The sequence below is a fragment of the Musa acuminata genome, chromosome BXJ1-5, assembly GCF_036884655.1.
Source record: "Musa acuminata AAA Group cultivar baxijiao chromosome BXJ1-5, Cavendish_Baxijiao_AAA, whole genome shotgun sequence".
Classification (NCBI taxonomy): Eukaryota; Viridiplantae; Streptophyta; class Magnoliopsida; order Zingiberales; family Musaceae; genus Musa; species Musa acuminata.
Window position 1 is genome coordinate 29,521,764 of NC_088331.1, and position 27,317 is coordinate 29,549,080.

The 27,317-nt window shown below is 39.1% G+C and overlaps 1 protein-coding gene across 1 annotated transcript; it reads left to right on the forward strand.

The window, feature by feature from the left end:
• Positions 1-8,795: 8,795 nt before the first annotated feature.
• On the forward strand, positions 8,796-26,535 carry LOC135674099 (uncharacterized). The gene is made up of 7 exons (XM_065183559.1): positions 8,796-8,954; positions 11,022-11,369; positions 19,667-19,894; positions 19,970-20,324; positions 20,409-20,533; positions 20,645-20,780; positions 26,051-26,535. Exons 2-7 carry the CDS (start codon positions 11,026-11,028, stop codon positions 26,288-26,290), a joined length of 1,428 nt encoding a protein of 475 aa, XP_065039631.1. The 5' UTR covers positions 8,796-8,954; positions 11,022-11,025; the 3' UTR covers positions 26,291-26,535.
• The last annotated feature ends 782 nt before the right edge of the window (positions 26,536-27,317 follow it).

The following is a 27,317-nucleotide window of genomic DNA, read 5'->3' on the forward strand; positions in this document are numbered from 1 at the left end:
TCATAACTGCAAACTGCCTTCATAGATTGACTTTAACATCATCTCGCTTGATCTTAAGTTAAAGTAATCTTAGAATCGGCTTTCACACCGAAATCGTTTTTATCGTTCGAACGATTTTTTATCATTGAAAGATTTTCGCTGCACTAATTCACCCCCCCCCCCCTTAGTGCTCTTGATCCTAACAATTGGTATCAGAGCGGGGTTAACTCTCAAACGGATTAAAACCCAAGAGAGATGGCATACGTCGGAAACCAAGAGGGCCACTCTATTACACGTCCACCCATGTTCAATGGGACGGACTACACCTATTGGAAGACCTAAATGAGGATCTTTCTTATTTCTATGGATTTTGAACTTTGAAATCTTGTCGAAAATGGATTTTCGAAGTCTTCTCTTCTAATGATCGATTGGAATGAATTGGAGAAGAAGGCTTTCGCTCTTAATGCAAAAGCTATGAATGCCTTATTTTGTGCGCTTGATAAAAACGAGTTCAACCGTGTTTCAGTTTGTGAAACCGCATTTAATATTTGGCACACACTCGAAGTGAGTTACGAAGGCACAAGTAGAGTGAAAGAGTCAAAAATCAATCTTTTGTTACATTCTTTCAAACTTTTTCGGATGAAACCGAGTGAGACTATTGGCGACATGTTTACCCGTTTCACGGATGTCGTCAACGGTCTAAAAGGACTCTGAAAAAGTTTTTCGGATTTTGAGCTGTAAATAAGATTCTAAGATCCCTTCCTAAGAGTTGGGATCCTAAAGTTACTGCTATTTAAGAGGCGAAAGATCTAAACAACTTCTCTCTTAAAGAACTAATCGGGTCATTAATGACCTACGAGATTACTTGCAAAGCTCATGAAGAGCAAGAAGACATCCTTCCAAAGAACAGGAAGGATATGACACTTAGAACTTCAGAAGACCACTTGAGAGAAAACTCTAAGTGATGAGGACTGTGACGATGACTTGGCACTTCTAACAAGAAAATTTAAAAATTTCATTAAAAGAAACAAGTTTAAGAATGATACAAAAAATAAACTTGAACCCAAGAAGGACCAAGTTAATTGCTATGAGTACAAAAAGCCAGGACACTACAAGAGTGATTGTCCCCAAGTCAAAAAGAAGACATCAAAGAAGAAGGTGCTCAAAGCAACATGGGATGACTCGAGCGCGTCCGAAGAAGAGGAGTCCAATACCGAGCAAGTTGCTCATTACGCCTTAATGACCATCGGAGAGGAGGTAACAAACTTAATAGATGCAGATTTATCATTTGATGAATTATTAAATGTCTTCCATGATTTATTTGATGAATGCAAGATTATTAGTAGAAAATATAAATTGCTAAAAAAGGAGCATGATAGTCTTACTTGTAATTTCGATAAGTTAAAAGTTGAATATCATGATAGTTTAGGTCCATGCATAAAATGCCATGATCATGAAACTCTCCAAAAGAAAAACTTGTTGCTTAAGGACACCTTGAAGAAATTCGAGGTTGGTAGCAAGTCCTTGAACATGATCCTTGCAAACAAGGGTCACGTTCCCAAAAGAAGTGGAATCGGATTTGTGAGAAGTCCTCACCAAAATCCAACCACCTTCATAAAAGGCCCCATCTTACATGTTCGACACCAAAACAAATGCAACTTTTGTTGCAAACTTGGACACAAAATGCATTATTGTCCATTCAAGAAAATTAGTCCGAACAAATTAATTTAGGTTCCTAAAGGAACCATGATAAATTCTATGCAACATGATAAACAAAGTAGATCTATTTTTGAGGCACCCAAGAGCAAATGGGTACCTAAAGATCATCCTTTCTTGTAAAGACATAAAACATCTTAAGCTGGGAGCAAGAAATAACATCCCGATCCTTAGATTCTCGATATTCATGATACGAGATCCAAAAAGAACTCGCAATGCTCTCTAGCCTAAATAACATAAGAGGATTAGAAAGTTAAAATTACAAATGTGATATAGATATAATCCTATTTGATCTCTCAGAATTGGAAACCCATGATCCTCACTTCACATATCCTGTAGATTTTCAAACTTATTGATTTCTTCCGTTCGTTACTCTCAATTCCAACTATATCATGAACTCACTAAGGTTGTCATGAACTTGCAAGGCTTACCAATCTGAATAATCCGTCACAAACATGTATGCACGTCACAAGATCTATCTTGATCATGCAAAATTTCTTATCTTACAATGAAAATTCTTACGTAATTACGTAAGTAAAGTTGATTGCTCTGAATGAAAATTCTTCTCAAGTCAAAAACTTTCAAATCAGATCACACTACGGTTAGAACAAGTGCTCACCGCCTGTAGGCGGTGGCACCGCCCCAACTGGAGGTAGCACCTCCGACTGTCACGTGTTGCAAGTGGTTGCACCGCCCCAGCTAGAGGTGCAACCGCCCGCAACTCTGCCCCTTTTTAACCAAAGCTAGGGCCGGCGGTGGAACCGACCCCAACTCATTTCCTTCCCCTCTTTACTCTTTCAAAGCCTCGCCACTTCCATTTCACCCCTCATTGCATCCCAAATACTCATCATTTTGAAGCAAAAGATCAACAATCTCTCCCTCTATTGAAGATCTCACTAAGGTATTCTCTAAGAACCCCTTAAATTCTATTTTTGATTCATTTACTCTTGCTCATTACTATCCTCTTAAATAGTAGTAGTTATGGGGTCTAGAAGATCCTCAAGGGACAAAGGGAAGAGGTGATTAGTGGAAGATTTTGATCTTACCCTTTTCGATTCAAAATATCATGCTGAAAAATTTTCCTCCGTCGAACTTAGGAGTGTCAATAAGGGAAAACATGTAGATTTAAATGAACTAAGAGACTTAGAGACAATCCAATGGTTTGCAAACTTAGATCTACTCCCTATTTTACAAATTAGTGAACCCATCTATCCAAGACTTGTTAGATTGTTTTACAACAACATACAAATATATAAAGAAGAAAGAATGTCTACATATCTGTTAGGACAACACATCTCCATTACGGATAAATTCATTTACGATATGATAGGCATTCCCATAAAAAGTAGAGGACTATACTTTAGAGGATCATGGGATGATGAAACTGTTGGGACAACATATGTTGAAGCCTTACGAACAGTTTTCGCCAATCCCAACTTAGCATTTGTTCCTAAAAGTTGTGAATATCTACTGCCACTAAACACTAAGGTACTTCATCATATCCTAACGAGCATTATTCTCCCTAAACAATACCATCATGATGAAGTAAGTCAATTAGAATTAGGAACTATGTATTGGATCATGAAAGGACATGACATCTGTCTTGGCTATCTTATCCAGCAAAATATGTTAGAACTATCTAAGAAAGACATGATGCTTCCATATGGTGGTATAATCACTAGAATACTGAGAGCCTACGATATTCTAATACCACCGGAAGAAGAAGTAATAAAAGTAGATAGATTTAACATAATAAATAAAAATCTACTTCACCGATTAAGATGTGTTTATAGAAACGGTAACTAGGTTAGAATGCTTAGAAGAACCGATCCCCCTCAACCTGAACCAGAACCGGAAACACCAATCTTTAGGGGTACTCAATCTCCTCCGATATGTCCCTTTGAGGAAACACACTCATTTCAGCAAGCGCATACTTCATTTGTCGAAGATATTGGGATTCGGATGGACCGATTTGAACAAAGACAAGAACGACTTGAACATCGATAAGATCAAATCCTATCTGAGCTGCAGCAAATTCATCGACAATTTGACTCTTTATTTAGGCATTTTAATTTTTCACCTCCTGAATGAGCTTATATGTGTATTGTAAACTCTTTATGTTACTCAATATGATCACAATGCCTTGTGCCTTGATCCTTGATCTGGTTACCTGTTGTATTTATTTGTGAGTAGAGTTACAAACATCACTCATTGTTTAATCTCGTTACTCACTATCGGATTTTACATCGAAACTAAATATTTTTGAAAACCTTGTGTCTCGGTTTCTATGATAAATATGATTTATGAAAATGATATACCAATGCAGTTGATGCGTCATCATTGCCATAATACTAAACATCAACCAGCTGATATTTTTACAAAACCTCTAAGTGAAGAAAAATTTGATTTCATAAGAAGAGAATTAGGAATGTTGATGTGTCCGAATACATAAACTAGTTAAAATTATCTTTCAGACTTTATTAAATGATCAAATCACTTGATTACCATTACATGCCAAAATAACATGTTGGAAATTATGTGCTGAATACAAAAATTTCCATAGCAATAAGCATGTTTGATTGTATTTGAAAATATGTAGCATAGTCTTGTCCGAATGCATGAAAGTGTTCATTTCATGTTTGGATTCGCTTAACAATTGGTATCCTAAAAATCGAATTTTCTCATACACTTATATGTGAAAAATATTTTTCTGAAATTGATTTGATGAAATGATTTCTGCTTATGAATTCCATCTTGAAATATGGATGATAGTGTTTTTACTTGCAAAGATTTGCTTCACATACATATCTTGATACCTGAAGCATGATATAATCTCTCATCGGTCTTAACTTCACTCAAAGTAAACTCACAAATGGCCTTCCTCCTTCATGCAAAAAGATCATAACAAATAAAAAGGAAGAAGTATTCAAAGCAATCTATGTATCATGTCTTCCTTTATATGCTTGGAAAATGACATATAAAGTCATGAAGAACTATCACGCTTATGCTCAAAATTCGCTTATTGTTCTCCTGCTATCACAATTACCATGCTTTTTGTTGATGACAAAGGGGGAGAAATATATGAGTATTAATGCCATGCTTGCATCACCAAGAGATATATGAATTGATGCATGATTGCTATAATTTGCATTATGCCTTGGTTGCATCATGTAATGATATCAAAATCTTACTTCGCAGATTTACATGTTGATATCTTACAATATGATAAATTGCTACTATTACCATCATTTAAACCTGTTATATAAAATTTGAAAATGAATGTCAAGCCTTGACATCATCTTCAGAGAGATACATCATGATGGGAATCATGATGGGAGTATTGATAAGTTTAAATGATTTTAACTTATCAATATGTCTCTTGAATTCAAAGGTTTTGAATTCTAAAATGACTTATCTCAAGTATGGCATATAGACAAGGGGAGTTAAGGTTAACTCCATTATCAATTGATTGTCATCATCAAAAAGGGGGAGATTGTTGAATCTCGGATTTTGATGATGAAGTCAATTGTCATTTGTTATATAATCTATATGTTGAGATAAGTGTGCAGGATTAACTGCGATGAATGTAAGACATGTAGCAGAAGTTGCGTCGGAGTCAAGACAATGATCACGTTGGGAGTTCGAGAGTTCGACGGAAGTTCGGATAGTCGTCGGAGGTTCTGCGAGAACAAATCCGAGAAGTCCATGAGCTTGCCAAAGAAGCTCGTCGGAACTCGCCAACTGGATCGTCGCTAGTCCAGGAGTTTGCCGAAAGTCCGTAGGAGCATCACTGAGGGTTCATCGGATGATCGACGGAAGTTCGCCGGAAGCTCACCGGAAGAAGCGATTGACGCACCGGAGCAAGTTGCAGTAAATGTCTTAGGGAATATCATAGTTAGCACAATGATTAAGTTGGAAATGGAAGGTAATCCCATTAACTTAATCTTAGGGCAATTGGGCCCCCGAAAAACCCAAATTAGGCCGAATGGATCAACCCATTCGGACCCTGATTTCTGCAAGGCGGTTGAACCGCCCAAAGCAGGAGGTTGCACCGCCTGGGCTCAGTCTCTGAGCGAGACTAGGAGGTGCAACCACTCCAGCCAGGCGGTGGCACCGCCTGGGCTCAGTCTCCGAGCGAGACTGGGCGGTGCAACCTCCCCTAACAAGAGGTGGCACCGCCTGGGCTCGGTCTCCGAGCACTGGCTAAGCGGTGCAACCGCCTCAGTCAGGAGGTTGCATCGCCTGAGCTCGGTCTTCGAGCTCTGGCAAGAGGTGCAACCGCCCCTGACAAGAGGTAGCATCGCCTAAAGGCTCAGTCTTCGAGCTTTGTCAGGCGGTGCAATACTGGGTACTAGATCTCTATCCAACTACCCAAGCCTCTTAGATTAGTGGGTCTCTACCTAATAATCTCTCATCATGGATATCTTATATCCGAACCTTTACTCGTCGGTGTTTAGCGATACTACCACCTAGGAGGCTGTGCTAGTGGGTGCCACCACCTAGAATGGTGGTACCATCGCCTAGCACCCTGGTAGGGGTGGTATAACCGCCCAAACTAGCAGTACCATCGCTTGACACAGTCTCGAAGACTATGCCACGATGGTGAGACTTCTTAGGGCACTATTTGGGTCTCTCATTGGGCCCAACATAGTCTTTACATGGGCCTAACTGGCTCCTAATTGGGTTGGCCCAAATCCAAACCCAATGACGTGCTAACTATGAAATCTAAGACATAATCTGAGCTAAACAAGTCCGTAAGTCTATTCTTCCGGCAAACTTCCGACGATCTCTCAGCAATGTTCCGGCGGACTACCGGCAAGCTCCTGGACTTCACTAGGATCTTCTTGGCGAGTTCCCGATGAGCTTCTCTGGCAAGCTCTGAGACTTCTCGGCTGGTTCCGCCAGCACTTCCAACGAACGTCCGGACTTCCGACGAACTCTCAAACTCCCAATGAAATCACGTCCTTGACTCCGGGACTTCATTTTGCTTCATGCCTTGCTATCGTAGTTAATCCTGCACATGTAAAACACACTTTATCTAGACAATTAATACTAAGCATTAATCATATTGTTTGACATGTCATTAGTCCCTCGACGCTTCGTCCGATTTTTCAACGCATCATCCTCTCTTGCGGCCTATTGCCCAATCGGCCAGTTGACTTCGCAACTCCGATATCCTTGACGCAATATCCACTTTTCTTGTCCCGATGCCCGAATCCATGGCCCGAAGCCTTCTATCGATACGTCGATCGATCCTCCGGTTGGATATCCAATCTTCTAACATGTTTTTCCCCGACACAACATGATTCTTCTTGCTTTAACTGTCTCATCCTGATCGAAGCATCTTACGTCACTCAAAACGTAGATTAAATTATAAATAATTATCAATTGGTTTCATCATCAAAATACGAGATTCAGTAGTGTCTACCTACTCAACTAGTTGGTACCTTCAATATAATAAAAATTATTATCGACTAAAATATTATTTGTCACAACATAAAATGTTTATCCTAAAATAAGAAGTTTTGTGACAATGATGGTAATAATATCATCATTAATATTCAAACTTTAAGGATTTAATGATAAATTTTTAGTGATAAATTATGGTTTATCATAAAAATTTTGTGTAGTGACCTCATCACTAAATTACTTTTTAGTGATAATTTTAAATATTTATGCTAATATTTTTATGACTAATAGGATGTTTTCTAGTAGCGATACCTTTAATCCTTTCTTTTAAAGGTGAATAAATTTTCACTTTTCTAATTTAATCATAGAGGAGTGATACCTATATTTAGAAGATTCCCTTAGATTGTATTTAGAATTGATAAGTATGTTTAGCATTAGGATTTAAATTACTTGGACAACACAAGTAAATATTATTCAGGTTGTTCTAGAAAATATCTTATAAGTTTTGTGGCCTCACCCTGATTTTATTCCCTTAATGATATAATTCGATGTTGTTGACTATCAAAGAAATGTGTTTTTAGATAGGAATATAAGGTGATCACTTCGCTCATTGCAGCATCCTTCGATGTTGCGTTTTGCCCATTATAACAACCTTCATCGTTGTGGTAATTTAATATTCCAACATCTTCTCTAAATTAAATTTTACAAAAGATAGATATTATAGAAAACCTTCAAGTTTGATTGCATCTCCTTTGATACCTTGGTAACTCTGAGTCACACAATCCATACTAGTCATCCATATGCTCGATTTATATTATATATCTTAATCAATAATAAAACTTTAATTTATTTGAAATCAACTTGTCAAATTTATTATCTTATATATTAATCAATTGTAAAACTCTAATTTATTTGAAATCAACTAATCAAATTTACTAAACCAATCTTCAAATCAATCTAATCAATATAATTATCTACACAAATACCTTAAAGGTATTTGAGCTGTAAATGTTAGACTACAAGCTAAGCGAGACGCTATCCACAATAGATGACCAAGTGTCTGATTAGGAAAAACCATTGGATGAAGACATCATCATCACAAGAAAAAATAAAAAAGTACTCACATAAAATGAGATGTTAAAACAGTTTTCATATGGGATGTAAAGGGCAAAAATCGACTATAACAAGACGATTCATAAAAAAAAATAATTAAAAAGAATATTTTCATCTTCAATTCTAGATTCAGAGATCAATCACGGAAATGAGAGAGTTATAATCAGAAATGATTCAACTTAATTTGATTAAACCAAGATCGATTGAATTCAACATCCAAAACCAACCAACTTCAATTCAACTTAAGTTAGACTAATATATATATATATATATATATATATATATATATATATATATATTAATATTATAGTCTAACTTATAATTTAATGAGTTTAGATTTTGTTGTGCTGATATTCAATCTTCATGATACAAATAAATATAAATTTATATCTATTTTAAAAATAACCAAGCAAGACCTTTAATTAATTAATTTTTCAAAATTAAGAGAGGTTAATTAAAAGACATCAATGGCAAATTTTCATTTTAATTGTATATGTACCTGTAACCGGTTGGATTGCGGGTCGGGTTTCAAAGGTCAACCCGTATCCGGTTTTTCTTTCGAAGGACGTCGACCAAGTCGCCTCTTCCTCGATCCCCCGACAATCCTTTACCCTGATAAATCTGGGGAGATGTCTCGGGGTCTGGTGCCCTGTTAACACCGAGAGAGAGAGAGAGAGTCTGTGTGTGTGTGTGTCTGTGACCATCCGACCGAGGCAACCGTGAATCGGGTTTGGGAGGTAATGAAGCAACCCTCGTGTATTGTTTGCGCAGATCTGGATCGGGACAGATTTGTATAGATTTGTTTGTTCATGTGCGGTTTCATTTGCTGGTTCTTGATCTCGTTTGCTTATGGCTGCTTGCCTTTGATTTATAATTTCTGCCTATTTTCTGTTTGATTCGTGTTAGAATGTTCTCGATTTCTTGGGTCATGGATGTACTTCCTTTTTTTAACCAAAAGTTCTTCCTTTTTTGTTATGGATTATTTTTATGCTGTGATTCCCTTTTTATCTGTTTGAATTGATCTGTGTCACATCCTAAATTTTCACGATTTTGCTATATCGGATCGGTTCATACGAATATTGGTACTCGATCTCGTGGATCCATGTGGAATTCCGTCAGAAATCATCATTATTGAATGCATTGTCCTGTCTTGAGGAACGATCTTTCGTGTCTTTCAAGGTAAGCCCATCATCTTCCAAGTTCTGGGTGTCTTGGAGATACCGCATCGTGGTGTCAGACCATTTTTGGAAGTTTACCTTTCAGCGTCAGATTTCTCAGGGACATATTGATTTAAAGCTGTTGTCTTCTTTTTCTCATCAATTAATACGTCTAATTTGACGCATCTAATTTACAACTTAAGTGACAGGTAGCAGATGTGCTCTTCTTCATTAGACCAGAGGGCATTCTACGCTTTTGTTTAATGTTTCTAAAAAATCCATCTGTTCTTATGGCTCAGGATAACAAATGTGTTATTCTGCCCTTTTGACTCTTGAATATCTGCTGTGTTTTGATGACAGTGAATGCAATTTTATATATTGCCATTTACTGTTGCATTGTGGGTGGATTCGTTATTACATCTTTGATGCCTGTTTTGGCTGGGTTTTGATCTTTCTGGATTATTCTTTGTTTAACAAGAGGCTTTCTGTTAGGTTACATATTTTCACTTATCTGCCAATTAGATTGCTGCATTGGTTAGACTGAGTATGGCTTTTTTGCTCCTGGTGTATTACTTGTTTGATTAGTTTTGTAACTAGCCAAATGTGAGCTGGCATTTGAATAATTTTCTTTGGGTACATCTGTTTTCTTTGGGTTATTTTCCTGTTCTTATGCATTACTGTATTTTTGTTCCTTTCCATTTCGCTCCATCATGATTTGTTGAATAGTTATTTCTACATGGGTTTGGGATTTTGGGAATGGCATTCAAAGTTGTTGGTTGGGCTGGAGAAAAATAGTTTTAAAATAAAAATATAAATGAGTTTGAAAAATATGATTAGGAAATCCTTGAAATCTAAATAATTAAAATGGGAAGTATATAAAATAAGAATCTCATCTTTTTGTTGATTGTGGACCACCTTCCTCTTGTTTTCGAGACCTATGCAGAGTACAATTACTCCTGTTGCTTGCCTGGGTACCCACATCTCATGTTTATTCATGATGCAACCCTTGCTGATGTCCTTCTGTATGGACAGAAAGGATTGCGGATGCAGGCAGTTGCGTGCTCAAAGACGCTTCAATTTTCAATATGATTTAAGGGCCACATTTACTGATTCAATCCTAGATTAACGCTATGTTAATTAGCATTAACAATTGGTTGGAACATGGGAACTGAAATCGCTGAAAGTCCTTTTGCTTATAGCTTAACAAAATGGTGCTGCAAGGGAGTTTGGTACATTTGAATAATTTTCCTAAATGTTCTTGTCATAAATCTCATTTGTTCTGAAAGAGAATGGACAAATAATTGCAGCTGGAAATAGATTCAATGAGAAACATTTAGCAGGACCATTAGTAATTTGATTTTGTTGTTTTTCTGAGATGAATCTGGTAAACCCATATTTCTACTCACCTTCATTAATTGTCTGCAAATGTGAATTTTGTCTTGGTTTATTTGGTCACAATTTTTTTCTTTTCCAAGGATATATCTTGAGTATGTCCCTCTCCATCTTCCATGCAGCTGCATTTTTATCTTTATCCATCAACTCTTGATATTGTAGTTGATCAAGGAATAGAATTGCTTTTGCTATTTTATATTGGTCACTTTTGTTCATTCTTTCATGAAATGATCGTTTGCTATTATCATGCTGCAGGACAATGGCGGGAGGATTTAGAATGCTTCATCTTGTTAGACCATTTCTGGCTTTCTTGCCTGAAGTTCAGAGTGCTGATCGAAAAATTCCATTCAGGGAAAAGGTCATCTACACTGTTATTTCTCTCTTTATCTTTCTGGTTTGCAGTCAGCTTCCACTTTATGGCATCCATTCAACTACTGGAGCCGATCCATTTTACTGGATGCGTGTTATTCTTGCATCTAATCGTGGAACTGTTATGGAGCTTGGAATTACACCAATTGTGACTTCTGGACTGGTGATGCAACTCTTGGTTGGTTCCAAGATTATTGAAGTTGACAACAGTGTACGAGAGGATCGTGCTCTTTTGTAAGTGTTGCTCATGAAAATATTTGCTGCTATTACAGGAACCTTTCATCTCTGAGATATGCATAGATCAGTGGCAAAACATTCAGAATGGTATTTTGCTACTTCTAGATACACACTTGAGATACTTGAGGGTCTGCCATTGCCATATCCCATATAAATGTAGAGCAAACATAGTTAGCTAACATATGCTTTGTTGTGTATTACTATATTATAAGAGGGTGCAATTGAAGCTGGTTACTGTATTCAAATCACAAAAGTCATAAAGTCACAATTAGCTTTAGCAAACATGTGAGACATCTAACCATCACTAAGAGTTGTTTTGCTCAAGTGATTCCCATCTTCCAGATCTCTCTATTTACCTAATACACAAGGAAAACATTATGTTCCTAGTTTTATGCATATAAGTGAATCACTAACCGATATGGAGCCTGTCCTTTTGTCAATCCAATATGGTTGAGTTTTGATGAATCTAAGTGTAGTTGTTAGGTACATGTTAGTCTGTTAGTCTATACTGTAGCCTATGGTTGATATGTTGCAGCTATTTAGGGATATGCCTCTGTTTTATCTCTTTAGTTATACAAGAACTATTGTCAGCCAGTTTGTGACATGCTTGTTCAGTTGTTCTTTCTTTCTGGTATAAATAAAAAAGGCCAAAATCATATTATCTTAACCCAATTGCTTTTCCTCTTGTGGTATTTATATAACATTGACCTGTGAATAAGAAACAAAATCCTATAACAGTAGAAAAGAAATATAGTTTTAGGCTTTTCAATTGGTGATCTCTTCGAGAAAATCCATATGCCAACAAATGAGAATGTTGAAGCTGGTGAAAGTTTTTAATGTTCATGAAATGTTAGATGTTATGTATTAATCTGGCATCTTCGGGACACTCTTCGACCATTTTCTTGTACTTGAAAAATACATGTGATTATAATCAGTACATTTCACCAAAAAATGTTGGTTGCAGTTGTTGTTTCCTTTCTACCGTGATGTCATGAATGGTCGTCGTGCACCCGCAACAACTCCGTTCAACGAACCGTTCGTCGCTCTCATCTACATGTACAGCTACTTGGCAGCACGTTTTGTCTTGGTTTTGAGTCATTTTGCTTGTAAAAATGTAAGTTTGAACAAGTTGCAACGCTATAAAGCGATCACTCACCGAACTGAGCAAAACAACCCCAAAACAGCCCAAAACAGCTCCGTTTTCATGTGCCATGGGCTGTTTCCTGCAGTCCGTTTCCGCTTACAAAACGTCAGGCATCTCAGCCCCTTGGAATCACTCAGGTGGCATAAGACTGGATGGGGCTTCGGTATAATGTCGGGCGTTAAACGATCTTTCGCAAGTTCGCACGTTACCTTGACGAGAACTTGTTGTTACGCCCGACACCTGGTGAGCAGCTGTTTGTGGACTTGCAGTTATTCGTTCAACCTTCTAAAGTCCTTGTTTTCCCCCTCTCTCTCTTTTCTTTTATGCGTGCAAGGTGCTCGTTGAATTACTTGTAAAGCTTCCCCTTTTCTTGAGACGTTAGGACTTGTCCGTCGCTCGTTCTTCGAACTAATCAACTTTCTCTTTTTACAGGTCCTTCAGGACCTGCGAGAGGTTGCAAGTGGGCTGATCTTTCCGGGCGCAAATCACAAGGGCGAAGCGCGATTTAGGCAACGTAAGCTAAGTTCGCGCCTTTGCCGCAAGGGTGCCTTGCGACTTAGGCAACGTAAGCTAAGTTCGTGTCTTTACCGCAATGGTGCCTCACGCCTTAGGCAATTCCAGGCTTCCAGCTAAGGCCGTGACATTATAGTATCAGAGCGGGCAAGCACTTCGAGTGAGCAGCGAAGGAACTTCACAACTTCGCCATGACAAAGCATCGTGGTGAATCAAGCAAGACGGGGCAAGCTGGACCCTTGCCCCAAGCAGCTGCAGGTGGGCTGCATATGCACACTCGCTCTCATGCTGTTGGAGCAGCTCAAGAGGAGCACGGCAGCGAACATGATAACTGAGAAGTTGGCTACTCTCCACGAGCGGAGGAGGCGCAATCTGGAGCGCCAACCGAGAAAAAGAGTCACAAGGAAAGACTCCCAACGGCGGAAACCCGTTTGGATGTTCTTGAAGCGAGCTTGAAGGAACTCTACCATGGCCAACAAAGGCTTGTTGGGGTAGAGAGCTCGCAAGAAGAAGCGGAGTCTAGGATCGACAAGGTTGAGGCCCTAGTCGACCGATTGTCAGATGACACCAAAGACTCCGTACAACACTTGCAAGAAGTTGTGGCGGAACTCACTTCGAGGGTGACCATGCTTACAAGAGCACTAAATGCAGGAGGAAGCAAAACCCGCGTTGCGCCGCCATAAAACTTGAGGGCACCCAAGCCTCATAGTTATGGAGGGGCCAATGATGCCAAAGAGCTCGAGAATTTTCTATTCGACATGGAACAATACTTTCGAGCTACGAGACCAGATTCCGAAGAAAGCAAAGTTTCCATAGGAACCATGTATCTGAACGGAGATGCAAAACTTTGGTGGAGAACCTGCTGGGAGGAGATCTAACAAGGTCGGTGTCGAGTTGACACATGGGAGGACTTGAAGCGGGAGTTGAGAACTTAGTTCCTATCGGAGAACACCGAGTTCGTCGCAAGAAGGAAGCTGAGACAACTCCGCCAAAATACTTTCATCCGAGACTACGTGAAGCAATTTTCTACGCTAATGCTGGACATCCAAGACATGTCCGAGAAGGATAAGTTGTTCATCTTCCTTGATGGTTTGAAGCCATAGGCGCAACAATAACTACATCGAAGGAATGTCACCAATTTGATCGGGGCAATTGCTGCCGCAGAAAGGCTCACCGACTTCGTTTCCTTCGAAGACCCAGGAAAAAGGAAACAATCTTCAGGCAATCACCCTCTAAAATATTCTCGAAGGAAGGAGCTCGGGGGTGAACAAAGGAAGAATTCCCACAAAGGGCCAAGCCCGAAAGGCAAGGCCCCGAAACTTGGAGGATGCTTCTTGTGCGGAGGGCCGCACATGGTGAGGGAGTGCCCATAAAAACAAGCACTCAATGCTTTAACAGCTTCCATCCCCCCCCCCTCGCCCCCCCACCCCGATCAGACAAGGGCAAAGCTGTCGCTCTTAGTTCGAGCAGTTCTGAATCCAACAGCGACGACGAGGAGTCACAAAGACCCCGGATGGGAGCAATGCGTTTGTTGAACGCCATGCGGGGTCAAGTGGGGGAGAACACGAAGACAAAGCTACAAAAAGCAGGAAGTGGTAAGCTGATGTATGTAGACATCAAGCTAAATGGCCAAAGAACCCATGCAATGGTGGACACGGGTGCTACCCACAACTTCATTGCTGATCGAGAAGCAAAGCGACTTGGGTTGATCTTGGAGAAGAGCCCAAGTCGAATGAAGGCGGTGAATTCGGAGGCCAGACGAATCTCCGGGTTGGTGAAGGGAGTTCTCAATCAAGATCGGAACATGGAGCGGGAACACCAACATGATGGCGGTGCCACTGGACGACTTCCAAGTGATTCTTGGAATGAAGTTCATGCATGCGGCGAAGTTGGTGTCAATGTCGTTCCTAAACTCCCTGTGTATGATGGGAGGTGACGACCCCTGCGTGGTTCCCGTCTCTCTGAGAGGAACCAAGGAACCCCAACATATATCAGCATTGCAAATGAAGAAAGGGGTGCGAAAACATTCGTGGCTGCTGTGAAGCTAGAGCCACTCGACGAGAAGGCCATTCAAGAACCTGCTGTGGTGGCGAACGTCCTGAAAGAGTTCAATGACGTTATGCCACCCGAGTTACCGAAGACTCTTCCACCATGCAAAGGCGTGGATCACAACATCGAGCTGGAGCCAGGAGTGAAGCCTCCAGCGAAACCACCCTAATGCATGCCCCCGCCAGAGTTGGCAGAACTCAGGAAGCAGTTAGGTGAATTGCTAAGCAGTGGTCTCATCCGTAGCTCTAAAGCACCATTCGGAGCTCCAATTCTCTTCCAGAAGAAACAAGATGGGAGCCTCCGACTATGCGTCAATTACCGAGCCCTCAACAAAGTGACAGTGAAGAACAAGTATCCCATCCCGCTCATCGCGGACTTGTTCAACCAGTTGGGCAAAGCCAAGTATTTCTCAAAACTTGACCTTAGGTCGGGGTAGTGGCAGGTGCGCATTGCTGAAGGCGATAAAGCGAAGACTACCCGTGTGACCAAGTATGGAGCGTTTGAGTTCTTGGTGATGCCTTTCGGCTTAACCAACGCTCCGGCCACGTTCTGCACTCTCATGAATCAGCTATTCAAGAAGTATTTGGATAAGTTCGTGGTCGTCTACTTAGACGATATCGTCGTCTACAGTCAAATGCTCGAGGAGCATGTCAAGCACCTTCGGACAATTTTTAAGATTCTCAGGGAGAATACTTTGTTCGTGAAAGGGAGAAATGCTACTTTGCCCAAACGGAGATCTTATTCTTGGGGCATTGAATCGGTGATGGTTCCATTCGGATGGACAAATCAAAAGTGCAAGTGGTTGCGGAATGACGAACTCCAAAGAAGGTGCCAGAGTTGAGATCCTTCCTTGGTTTCGTCAACTACTATCGATGCTTCATAGCGGGGTATTCGAAGCGTGCAACTCCACTGACGGAGTTGCTGAAGAAGGAGCAGCCTTGGAAGTGGTCTAACAAATGTGAAATAGCATTCCAAGATCTGAAGGCTATTGTTCTAGAAGAACCGGTGCTCAAATTACCGAACTATGGAGAGCTTTTTAAAGTCCATATAAATGCTTCAGACTTCATTATTGGGGGAGTACTCATACAGGAGGGTCATCCAGTGGCCTACGAGAGCCGCAAGCTCAACGAGACCGAGCGACGGTATCCAGTGCACGAGAAGGAGATTATAGCGGTGATCCATTGTCTATGAGTTTGGTGACACTACCTTCTCGGATCGTGATTTATGCTGAGAACAGACAACATCGCTCTGAGCTATTTCCAAACGCAGAAGAAACTTTCCCTAAAGCGAGCACGATGGCAGGACTTCCTAACGGAATTTGATATGGCAATGGAGTACAAGCCTGGAAAGGCAAATGTCGTGGCCGATGCATTGAGTCGGAAAGTGGAGCGCGTGAATGTCGTACAAGTGGAGGGCAGAGGCCAAGCAAGTCAGTTGCACTCCAACTTCCTTTCCAGGATCAGGGATGGACTGTATAGTGACCCCCAGGCAGTTATCTTGATGCAGCTCATCAAAGAAGGCAAGACACGACGATTTTGGGTCCAGGACGGACTCGTGTACACAAAAGGGAATAGGGTTTATGTTCCTCGAGTGGACAATTTGAGGCGTGAACTCTTAAGAGAGTGTCACGATTCCCTTTGGGCTGGACACCCAGGTATTCACCGAACGTTGGCTCTCGTGGAGAGGGCCTTCTATCGGCCGAAGATGGGGACTGATGTGGAAGAATATGTTCGAACGTGCCTCACTTGCCAATAAGACAAGGCGGAGTAGCGGAAGCCGGTGGGACTTTTGGAGCTGTTGCCTGTACCAGAAAGGCTGTGGGAGAGCATTTCCTTGGACTTTATATCAAGCTTGCCACTAGTAGGGAGACTCGGATCGATATTCGTGGTAGTCGATCGATTTTCAAAGTATGCAACTTTCATTGCTGCTCCCCTACACTGTTCAACAGAGGAGGCGGCCAACCTGATGATGAAGGATGTGGTGAAGTATTGGGGAGTCCTGCATAATATCATCAGTGATCGAGATGCTCGGTTCCTGGGATGATTCTGGACCGAGCTATTTAAATTGTTGGGATCCAAGTTATACTTCTCCACAAGCCTCCACCCCCAGACGGATGGCCAAACCGAGAGGATAAACTCGCTCCTGGAGCAATATCTTCGGCACTACGTGAGTGCCAACCAACGAGATTGGGTGAAGTTGTTGGACATTACCCAATTCTCCTACAACTTGCAGCGGAGCTCTGCGTCCAATAAGAGCCCCTTCGAGATCATTACAAGACAACAATCGTCAACTCCTCACACCATGACAATCGGGTATACTGGGAGTAGTCCGTCAACCTATCACTTCACAAAGGAGTGGCATCGAAATGCAGATATTGCGCGGGCTTACTTGGAGAAGGCGACAAAAAGGATGAAGAAGTGGGCAGACTTGGGAAGGCGACCGCAAGAGTTCAAGGTCGACGATTTGGTGTTGGTAAAGCTCCAACCAGCATCACTCCAATTCTTTAGGAACAAAGTCCACAAAGGATTGGTGCGCAAGTATGAAGGGCCCTTCTCAATTATCAGCAGGGTAGGCAACGTCTCCTACAAGTTGCAACTGCCGGCGTGATTCAAAAATTCACAACGTTCTTCACGCCAGCAACCTAAAAGCCTACCACTCGGATCCGCAAGATGCTTCCTGAAGTGTTCCAACTCGGCTACCCCCCACCAGAGTCTCCTACGAGAAGCGAGTTGAAACCATTTTAGCTGATCGCAAGATAAAGCTACCCAATGGAGCTGAGCAGACCGAGTACTTGGTGAAGTGGCGAAAGCTTCCCCGAACTGAAGCTAGTTGGGAGCCCGAAGACGCCCTACGACATGAAGAAACAATTATCAACAACTACCAACAAGCGTCGACGAGGGCGTCGACTATTTAAATGGGAGAGAATGTCACGAACGGTCGCCGCGCACCCATAACAACTCCGTTCAACAAACCATTCGTCGCTCTCATCTACATGTACAGCTACTTGGCAGCATGTTTTGTCTTGGTTTTGAGTTATTTTGCTTGTAAAAATGTAAGTTAGAACAAGTTGCAGCGCTACAAAGCGACCGCTCACCGAACCGAGCAAAACATCCCCAAAACAGCCCAAAACAGCTCCGTTTTCGTGTGCCACGGGCTGTTTTCTGTAGTCCACTTCCGCTCACAAAACGTCAGCCATCTCAGCCCCTTGGAACCACCCGGGTGGCACAAGGCTGGATGGGGCTTCAGTATAGTGTCGGGCGTTAAACAATCTTTCGCAAGTTCGCACGTTACCTTGACGGGAACTTGTTGTCGCGCTCAGCACCCAGTGAGCAACTGTTTGTGGACTTGCAGCTGTTCATTCAACCTTCTAAAGTCCTTGTTTTCCCCCTTTCCCTCTTTTCTCTTGTGCACGCAAGGTGCTCGCTGAATTGCTTGTAAAGCTTCCCCTTTTCGCGGGACGTCGGGACTTGTCCGTCGCTCGTTCTTTGAACTAATCAACTCTCTTTTTATAGGTCCTTCGGGACCTGCGAGAGGTTGCAAGTGGGCTGATCTTTGCGGACACAAATCGCAATGGCGAAGCGCGACTTAGGCAACGCAAGCTAAGTTCGCGTCTTTGCCGCAAGGGTGCCTCGCGACTTAGGCAACGTAAGCTAAGTTCGTGTCTTTGCTGCAAGGGTGCCTCACGCCTTAGGCAATTCCAGCTAAGGTCGTGACAGTGAGTGAAGTTTAATCCGCACGAGTCATGTCTTGTCAGTCTCTAGGAAACTAGCATTTGGGTTGTAGTCATTGTATGGAGTCTTAACACTTAATTGAACAGGTGATCCTCCAGATTATTTTTGGGTCCTCAACCTGGTTTAATCTCCATCAATATCTGATGACTGAGTTCATTATGAGTTCACACTACCTCTTACACAATAATGGAATCTGAATACCATTAGATACAACAACAACAATAACAACAATGACAATCTGTAATTTCCCAACTATTTTGTTGGCTACATGAGTTGGAGTACCATTAAACATTAGGAGGAATTACTTGTGGCGTAGTTGAATTGCAGGATCATTTTCTAGAGGTAAGCTTGTTTGGGCAACATTGTTAGTAAGAAAATATTGCCTTATATGCGTAGTTTTGATTTATGATAGCACCTTCTGTCTTGATGTGTTTCTTTGCTGCTAGTTGTTTTGTATTGATTTAAAACATGACATGTATGATGGAACAAATCTTAGGCATTTGTAATGTTTTAAGGCATCTTAAGTTGTATACCAATTACTGAGTTTTGATTGATGATAGCATCATCTGTTGTAATATATTTCTTTGCTGCTACTTGTTTGATGGTGATTAAGAGCATCATATGTGTGAGGGAACTATTCTTAGGCTCCAATAATATCCATGGTGTCCCATGTTGTAAACAAATTACCTGTGTATTATAACCTTTGTTTTTTCCTTGTTTCCTTTCTGTATGTCATGTCTATTTTGCTTTTCTGGGCAATTGATGACCTTAAACAAATTCTATATATCAATGCTTGGTTTAAGGCCAAGGGTATGTTCTATAATTACAACAAAGATTGTCTTTTTTTTTTTTTTCAGAAATGGTGCACAAAAGTTACTTGGTATTCTAATTGCTATTGGTGAGGCAGTTGCATATGTTCTATCTGGGATGTATGGTAGTGTCAGCCAACTTGGAACTGGAAATGCCATTCTCATTATACTTCAGCTTTTCTTTGCGGGTATCATTGTCATCTGTTTGGATGAACTCCTGCAGAAAGGATATGGTCTGGGATCTGGTATTTCTTTGTTCATTGCTACCAATATCTGGTATGTTTGTGAACATTTTTCTTTTCTCTTGTCCATTTATGGGTGGTAAGAATCCTAATTGTACTCACTTTGCAGTGAAAATATCATTTGGAAGGCATTTAGCCCAACAACCATCAACAGTGGTCGTGGTGCTGAATTTGAAGGTGCTGTTATTGCCTTATTCCATCTACTGATTACTCGGACTGATAAAGTCCGTGCTCTTCGTGAGGCTTTCTACCGTCAGAATCTTCCAAATGTGACCAACTTGCTTGCTACAGTTCTGGTCTTTCTCATAGTTATCTACTTCCAAGGTTTTCGTGTTGTGTTGCCTGTGAGGTCAAAGAATGCTCGTGGGCAGCAAGGTTCCTACCCTATCAAGTTATTCTACACCTCTAATATGCCCATCATTTTACAGTCAGCTCTTGTCTCTAATCTGTATTTTATCTCCCAGGTATACATTTTCAGAGATATAGCTGTAGAACTATATAGACCTTTTCATATTATTCAATGTTAACTGTTTTCCACATTACTGTAGTTGTTATACAGGAGGTACAGTGGAAACTTCCTTGTAAATCTGCTTGGTAAATGGAAAGAGTCTGAGTATTCTGGTCAATCCATCCCTGTAGGTGGTATAGCTTACTATATTACAGCACCATCAAGGTCTCTCTTTCTCTCACTCTACATTTCTGCCCTTTTCTTTATATCTGCCTTTTTTGCCTTTTCATTTACTTGTATTGCTTATCATCTTTATTTTGGGACCTTATTTTGCAGCTTGGCAGATATGGCAGCAAATCCATTCCACGCACTTTTCTATATAGTATTTATGCTCTCAGCTTGTGCACTTTTCTCCAAAACTTGGATAGAAGTCTCTGGATCATCTGCGAGAGATGTGGCCAAGCAGCTTAAGGTATAACTGTAACAATATTTCCTTCTAGCTAGTTTTACTTCTTGATATCCTCTACAAGCTAGGTAATGGAGAATTTTGGAAATATATATATGCTTATTACTGATGACAACTTTCTGCCAGAGTCATGATGAATGAAATACATGATACATATTTATTATGATATCAGAAAATGCTAAATTTCCAAGAATTAGATGTTAAAAAACATAATAGATTGCATGATGAGGCGTATACCTTAATAGTTTGGTGGGAATTTGTCATTGTGCGATAGTTTCTTAAGAAACAAAAGATAAGATCTATAAGTGATAAATGCAAACATATTTATTGTTTATATTCTTTTTGTGTTTTCTATTATGAAAATTATTCATTGATCTATTTAAAATATAAAGGGCAAGCCATAGTATAATGATACATTTTCGTCTTCATGAAAAATATTCTCTTACTTATTAGGACAATACTATTTTTTTATCCTTTCTAAACCCTTCACTGATAGGCTTGTGCAGTGGGCTCTCTTGGTTTCTGTCTATCTATAATGTAAATATATATATTTTTCTTTTCTGCCTTTTTTTTCTTTTAAACCTTTCTAGGAAATTATAATGGCAGTTCAAGATAGTACCTTGAATGAATGAAACACATATACTAGTGTATTATAAGTTATACACCTTAATTGTTTGTGGGAAAGTGTCGTTGTGCAATATAGTTTTTGAAGAAACAAATGATGCACCTTTTTGGCTAACATCACCGGTGGCATGTATAAGTGATAAATGAAAGTGCCTATAATATTTATCTATTTTTTGTGTTTCCTATCATGAAAAAATTTCATGTAATTTAATTAAAATATAAAGGGTATGCAATAGTATAATGGTACGATTGCTTCTCTTCAACTTGGGCAACAAGGCTTAAGCCATGGCAAGACTGTGTATATTAATCCTTCCTAAACCTACATTGATATGAATCTCATGCATTTGGTCACATTTTTTTCTGCCTGTCCAAAATATAAATTTCCTTTTTGTTTTCATGTTTTTGTCTTTGAAACCTTTCTGATAAATAATTTTGGCATTATCAAGATAGCACGTATCTCGCATTCTTTAAACATTCTTCATCAAGACCTTTGACATGCTCTATAGTGGTGAGCATCAAATTGAGATCTTCACAAGTTTAGCACAAGTTATAGAAAATTAGGATCCAGTTTTGATCTGTTGTCTGTTGTCCTAGACAATTAAAATTGGGATCAAGGCTGGCTGAATAAGGTGAGCTGGATTAGAAGAAAAATAATCATACCTGGATTGAACCAACTGGTTCAATTGAAAAAAATCAACTAGCTTGGAGGCTAGTTTGGTTTTATTAGAAGAATGGGTGTGTTAGAAAATAGGATGGGAATCATTGGACTTACTCTATGCTGAAGCACAAGAACTATTGCTTAAGCATGAATATGCCTATTTTCAACAAATTCAAAAGACAATAGTACCTTTACTTTGTAAATCAAACTGAATGATATGGTATTTGAGTAATATTAACATTTAAAATAATAATATTGATTAGATAATGAAATTGTGATATGTTTATTGATCTGAACATTTAAAAGTTTAAAATTATGGTAAAAAGACTATCTTACAACTTAAAGCCTAAATCATAGTTTAAACATGTACCAATATAAAATTTGAAACATAGGCTTTAGTTTAATGCAAAACAGTGTGTTAAATTTTTATGCACCTCTTAGAATTCTTTCATCGAGAGAAAAGAGAATAAAAGCCGACTCCAGCTAGTAAGGATTGCTAATTTTTTTATTGGTAAAATCCAACTTTTATTTATGTAACCAAGGTTATGACTACCTTTAGAATGTTAGAGTCCTATTGATAGCTATTACAAACAAGTATTTTCAAGAATTTCTGATATCATGTTGCTGTCCAGATGTACCTTTGTTATGTAAGTTGATACAAATTGGCATGCTAATATTTGAAGGATACCCGATTCGTTGATGCTTGAATGTGATTCTTACTGGTTTCTTGCAAAATTTTGAATGTCTTGTCCTCTTAAGTTTGATCTCATATTTGGCATTGGTCAAACTTGATTGTAGGAGCCTTTTCTTTTAAATCATTATTGTTAAAATGATATAAATGCTTGGTTTGGCATTTCAGGATGAAGATCATAAGAGTCACTAAACAGAAGTATTGTGGGATTTGGAATACATAACAAATTAAGTTCTAGATTTGGTAAACTATTTGAGATGTTAAAATGGATTGAAAATGTAGCTTGTAGGATTTTTTTTGTTTATATATTGTGTAAATTGAATTCAAAATCTTGATCATGTAATTGAACTTATACCATTTCAGTTAAATAAAATGTCATATAAATAACTATATATCCATATTGTGGATAGTATAGAGCAAGTCTTAAGATAATGAGTCATAAACACTTGGTTGGAATGATTTTTTTTAGTAAACAAGTTATTTTGGTCAAATTTATCAGAGATATAGTTTGATTCTCCAATGATAATGGTGTCAACATCTTTTTAGTTTCTTGTTTCTGAATCTCTTGGAAGTAGAAAGCTATCACCTTCACATACATAAAGATGTGCTCCAAAGAATAGTAAAACATGTCCTGAAATTAACATGAAAGGATGCCATTGTCCATGTTTCATGATATCTGAGTTATTATTTGATTAAGTCAAAGGCACTCATAATCTCTATGTGAAGTTATCATATATTGCAGCAACACATGTTCTTATCACTGCTGGAGGGATCAGGGATACACTGCCCATAATATAGATCGGCATAAATGCATGTCACATAACCATCAGCAACTTTTTGGCAGTCCCCAGTTTAACAACAGTATACTTTCAAGTCTTTTACTGAATTCTCTGCAAGAAAACACAACATTCATGCAGCAATATGAAGCTAAATAATCATCATTAGTACTTAGACCTAGTTCATAGGATGAGGTGACACAAAACTGATGTAGATCTTTTATAATTTTGATATGTATTGGTAGATTTCACAAGCTCCACAAGAGAGAGAAGAGAACGAGGCCAATAGTGACAACGAAGAGTTTGGAAGCCATCTTCTGGTGAACCTGATGAAAAGGGAGTTGAGGTTAGAAGGTTAACTATATTGTGGACATTTGGTAGTAGACCGACCTATAAGTTTCCAAAGTCTTCCCTTGGCAGTGATGGTGTCAAAAGAGGCCATTTGACAGAGCCTATGTGATCTCATGAGATTTACTCCCCACTAGTCTTGGGTTATGTCTTATCTGATTAAAATTAGCTAGTATTTGTTGTGCATCTTTGAAATATAATCATAGAGATCTGATTCATTAAATCATATTTGGAAAACAGACCTTCTTTTAGATTTACTCTTCATGAATTAAATTAGAAATAGATGAAGCAAACATGTGATCTACATCAGACAAAAATGAACTAATAGATTTTGTTCATTGAATCAATCCCGGAAGAGATTGATATTGTTCCTAAAAATACTAATAGCAAGGTCTTCAATTTCGAATAATACTGATCATACCGGGCGGTACATACCGGTCCGCTAGCAGACCGATATATATATAAAGGCGACGTCGCCCCACGTGGGGAGAAGAGAAGCGACGTCGCAGATATATATATATTTTTACTTTTTATATACATTTATATATAAAAGTAAAAAAATATATCAGCGACACCGCCTCTCTTCGCCCGATGCAGGGCGATGTCGCCTTTATATTATATATATATATATATATAATCGAAAAATATTTTTTTTATACTTTATATATATATATATATATATATATATATATATATATATATATATATATATATATATATATATATATATTTATATACCAAGTGGTATATCAAAATATATTGTTCGGTATATAGTACCATATCATACCGAGCGAATCTCGAAACTCTGGTACGATACAATATTTCAATCCTTGACTAATAGTATGTCATTGCACATGAAATTAGAACAGTGTCAAAACATAAAATATATCTTAAGAACTCTTGGTTGCCTGTAGGATAATAATATTGAGACCAAGGTCTGTCATACCGAAGCGTACCGCCCGTATCGGGCGGTACGTACCGGTCCGACAGGTTACTGGTACGTGGACCACCCCGTACCGCTACAGTGCTACAGTATGAAAAAAATATAAAATTATTCGGTACACCAAGGTGTACTGTTCGGTACTTCCTGATGTATCGCCTAGTACACCGGTACCGTACCGTATCGAGCCCAAGTCGAAATGCCGGTACGGTACGGTATGACGAACCTTGATTGAGACGCAATATGATTATATTTCATGGTTTATAGCATATAGTGGCTCCAAGAACAAGCTGCAGCGTGTTCTATTTCTTTCTTTGCACTACTGGATATTTGACAATAATAATTTGTCTATAATCTATTTCCATTTAATGGCACAAAACAGAACTCTGTGTTTTAACTAGCTCCTTGAGGTTCATGTTTAAACACAAGGAACAATTCACATATGATCAAAGTTATATATCATATGCAATGCTGGAAATTGTTCATAGCTCAAGAACCTCTTGAGGTGGTCACCTGCTTATCATGGTGTTCTCTTTGTCAGTTTTATGCTTATTCTGTGTTGGAGCCCATAGGCTCAACCAATCACCGTCTCATTGGCCTTTGATACCTCGGAGCTTGCTAACTGTTCCCGATTAAACTTTCTCTCTTCCCGAAATGTGTATTGCTTTTAGTTCTATTACTAGTTTATTTTAATAATATAAACATGATTAATGATTTTTATATTTCTTATAACTTATCATTTACATGACTTAATGTTCATAAAAATGGTTTCAAATGTTCATGATTTGAGCATGACACACGTTTATCTATTTGTACTTATGAAACTATAATTAGTGGCACATTTTTCCATCTTTTTAATTGAACCACATTTAAACCCACATACATGTGTCTTCACCACCCACATCCCACAGTATCTTTTGAAAACATTGATTGTGCTCTTTCTCACAGCCAAAAGATATTTCAGGTAACTTGCATAATTAAGGCACAATTTTTGTACTGTGAAAGGCAAATTTTAATTACCAAAATCTATAGGACATAGATCATTATCTTCATTGGTGGAATAGAGCTCTAATACCCAAGTAGGCTTATGATTTGGATGCTACAGTCATGTTATGGCTAAGGACTGCATAAATTACATATTAAAATTAGAGGGTGCTGCCTAGACTTGTATATTCTAATTTGCTAGTCTGTCTGTATATTTGAGTTCTAATATTGGTTCCTGAATGTGGTGTTTCACAGGATCAACAAATGGTTATGCCGGGTCATCGGGAGTCAAATTTACAGAAGGAATTGAACAGGTACATTCCTACTGCAGCAGCTTTTGGTGGCATGTGCATTGGTGCATTGACAGTTGTAGCAGATTTTATGGGTGCAATTGGTTCTGGAACTGGAATCCTTCTTGCCGTGACAATCATATATCAATACTTCGAGACATTTGAGAAGGAGAGGGCCAGCGAGCTTGGGTTCTTTGGCCTTTGATATGAAAACTTTAGTAAGACGTTTAATGTTTAATGTTTAATGTTGCTTAGAATTTCTGTCATTGTTTTGATTAAAACGAAAACAGATGTAAGTCGATCTTAGTCAAGAGTTTAGTGCTCCTTAAAAGCTAGATGTTTGCAAATTTTCCTTTGGTGAAGGAAAACAGACGGTTTGTTCTAGTTTGTTAGACTAACAACAGTTTGGTCAACTCCAAGAAAATAGAATGATGCCCCCACCATTTTTCATGTTCTGATGTTAAATCTTGTTAACTTGTGTCAATTTATCCTTGTAATTGTCATGTCTTGATCAATAGCAGAGATTTTTTTGTCACCTTATCAACTACTTGGTCTGTACGCATTATGTTTATTGTTCCCTACTTGTATTTTCCCTCGAGTAGTCCAAGAAGCCTGTGATGGGATTGCCGCAGGTGTGAAAGGTGATAAGCTTTCTCCAGTGGATGAACCATTGGAATGGCTTTCCCGAATCCTCCATTTTTAATACTTGAGAAACCAATTTTTGAATGGATTTACGAAAATAAGAAGGAAGATCTAGGAAACTTTGAATGGAAACGCCAAAACCCAAAAAGAGTATATCAATCTCGGTCGAGAATGAAAGAATGAAACATTTAGCATAATTAGTCTTCTTGATAGCGGTGAGATCTCTTAATTCTGAGGCCACATCCTTTGGGAAAGAGTCATTTTTTTCATAGGTGCATCTTTGTTGCAGTTATAATCATTCTGAAAAATAAACTACGGTTATGATAATCATCGTCTTGGTTGTTCCAGATACAAAGAACGCGCTATCTAATTGACCTAATCCTTGCACTGGAACTGATAGTAATTAATTAATTTGCTTTAGCTATTCCATGACGATAGCAGCATGCAGCTGTGAGTCCTCGCCAAACCCACCTAACTAACAATCACTCAGCACGGAGTCCAGCCATCAACCATGTAAACTTGTCCCATAATTTTCTTTGCGCGAAAAGTAAAATATACTATACGATGTCTTAATATGCCTTAGTAGCAGA

What these genes read in the sequence shown, in the direction of transcription:
- LOC135674099 (XM_065183559.1), top strand. Translation starts at nt 11,026, where the DNA reads ATGGCGGGAGGATTTAGAATGCTTCATCTTGTTAGACCATTTCTGGCT. An exon ending in CGAGAGGATCGTGCTCTTTT is followed by an intron (nt 11,370 to 19,666) that starts GTAAGTGTTGCT and finishes TTTTTTTTTCAG; the next exon opens with AAATGGTGCACAAAAGTTAC. An exon ending in TTCATTGCTACCAATATCTG is followed by an intron (nt 19,895 to 19,969) that starts GTATGTTTGTGA and finishes CTCACTTTGCAG; the next exon opens with TGAAAATATCATTTGGAAGG.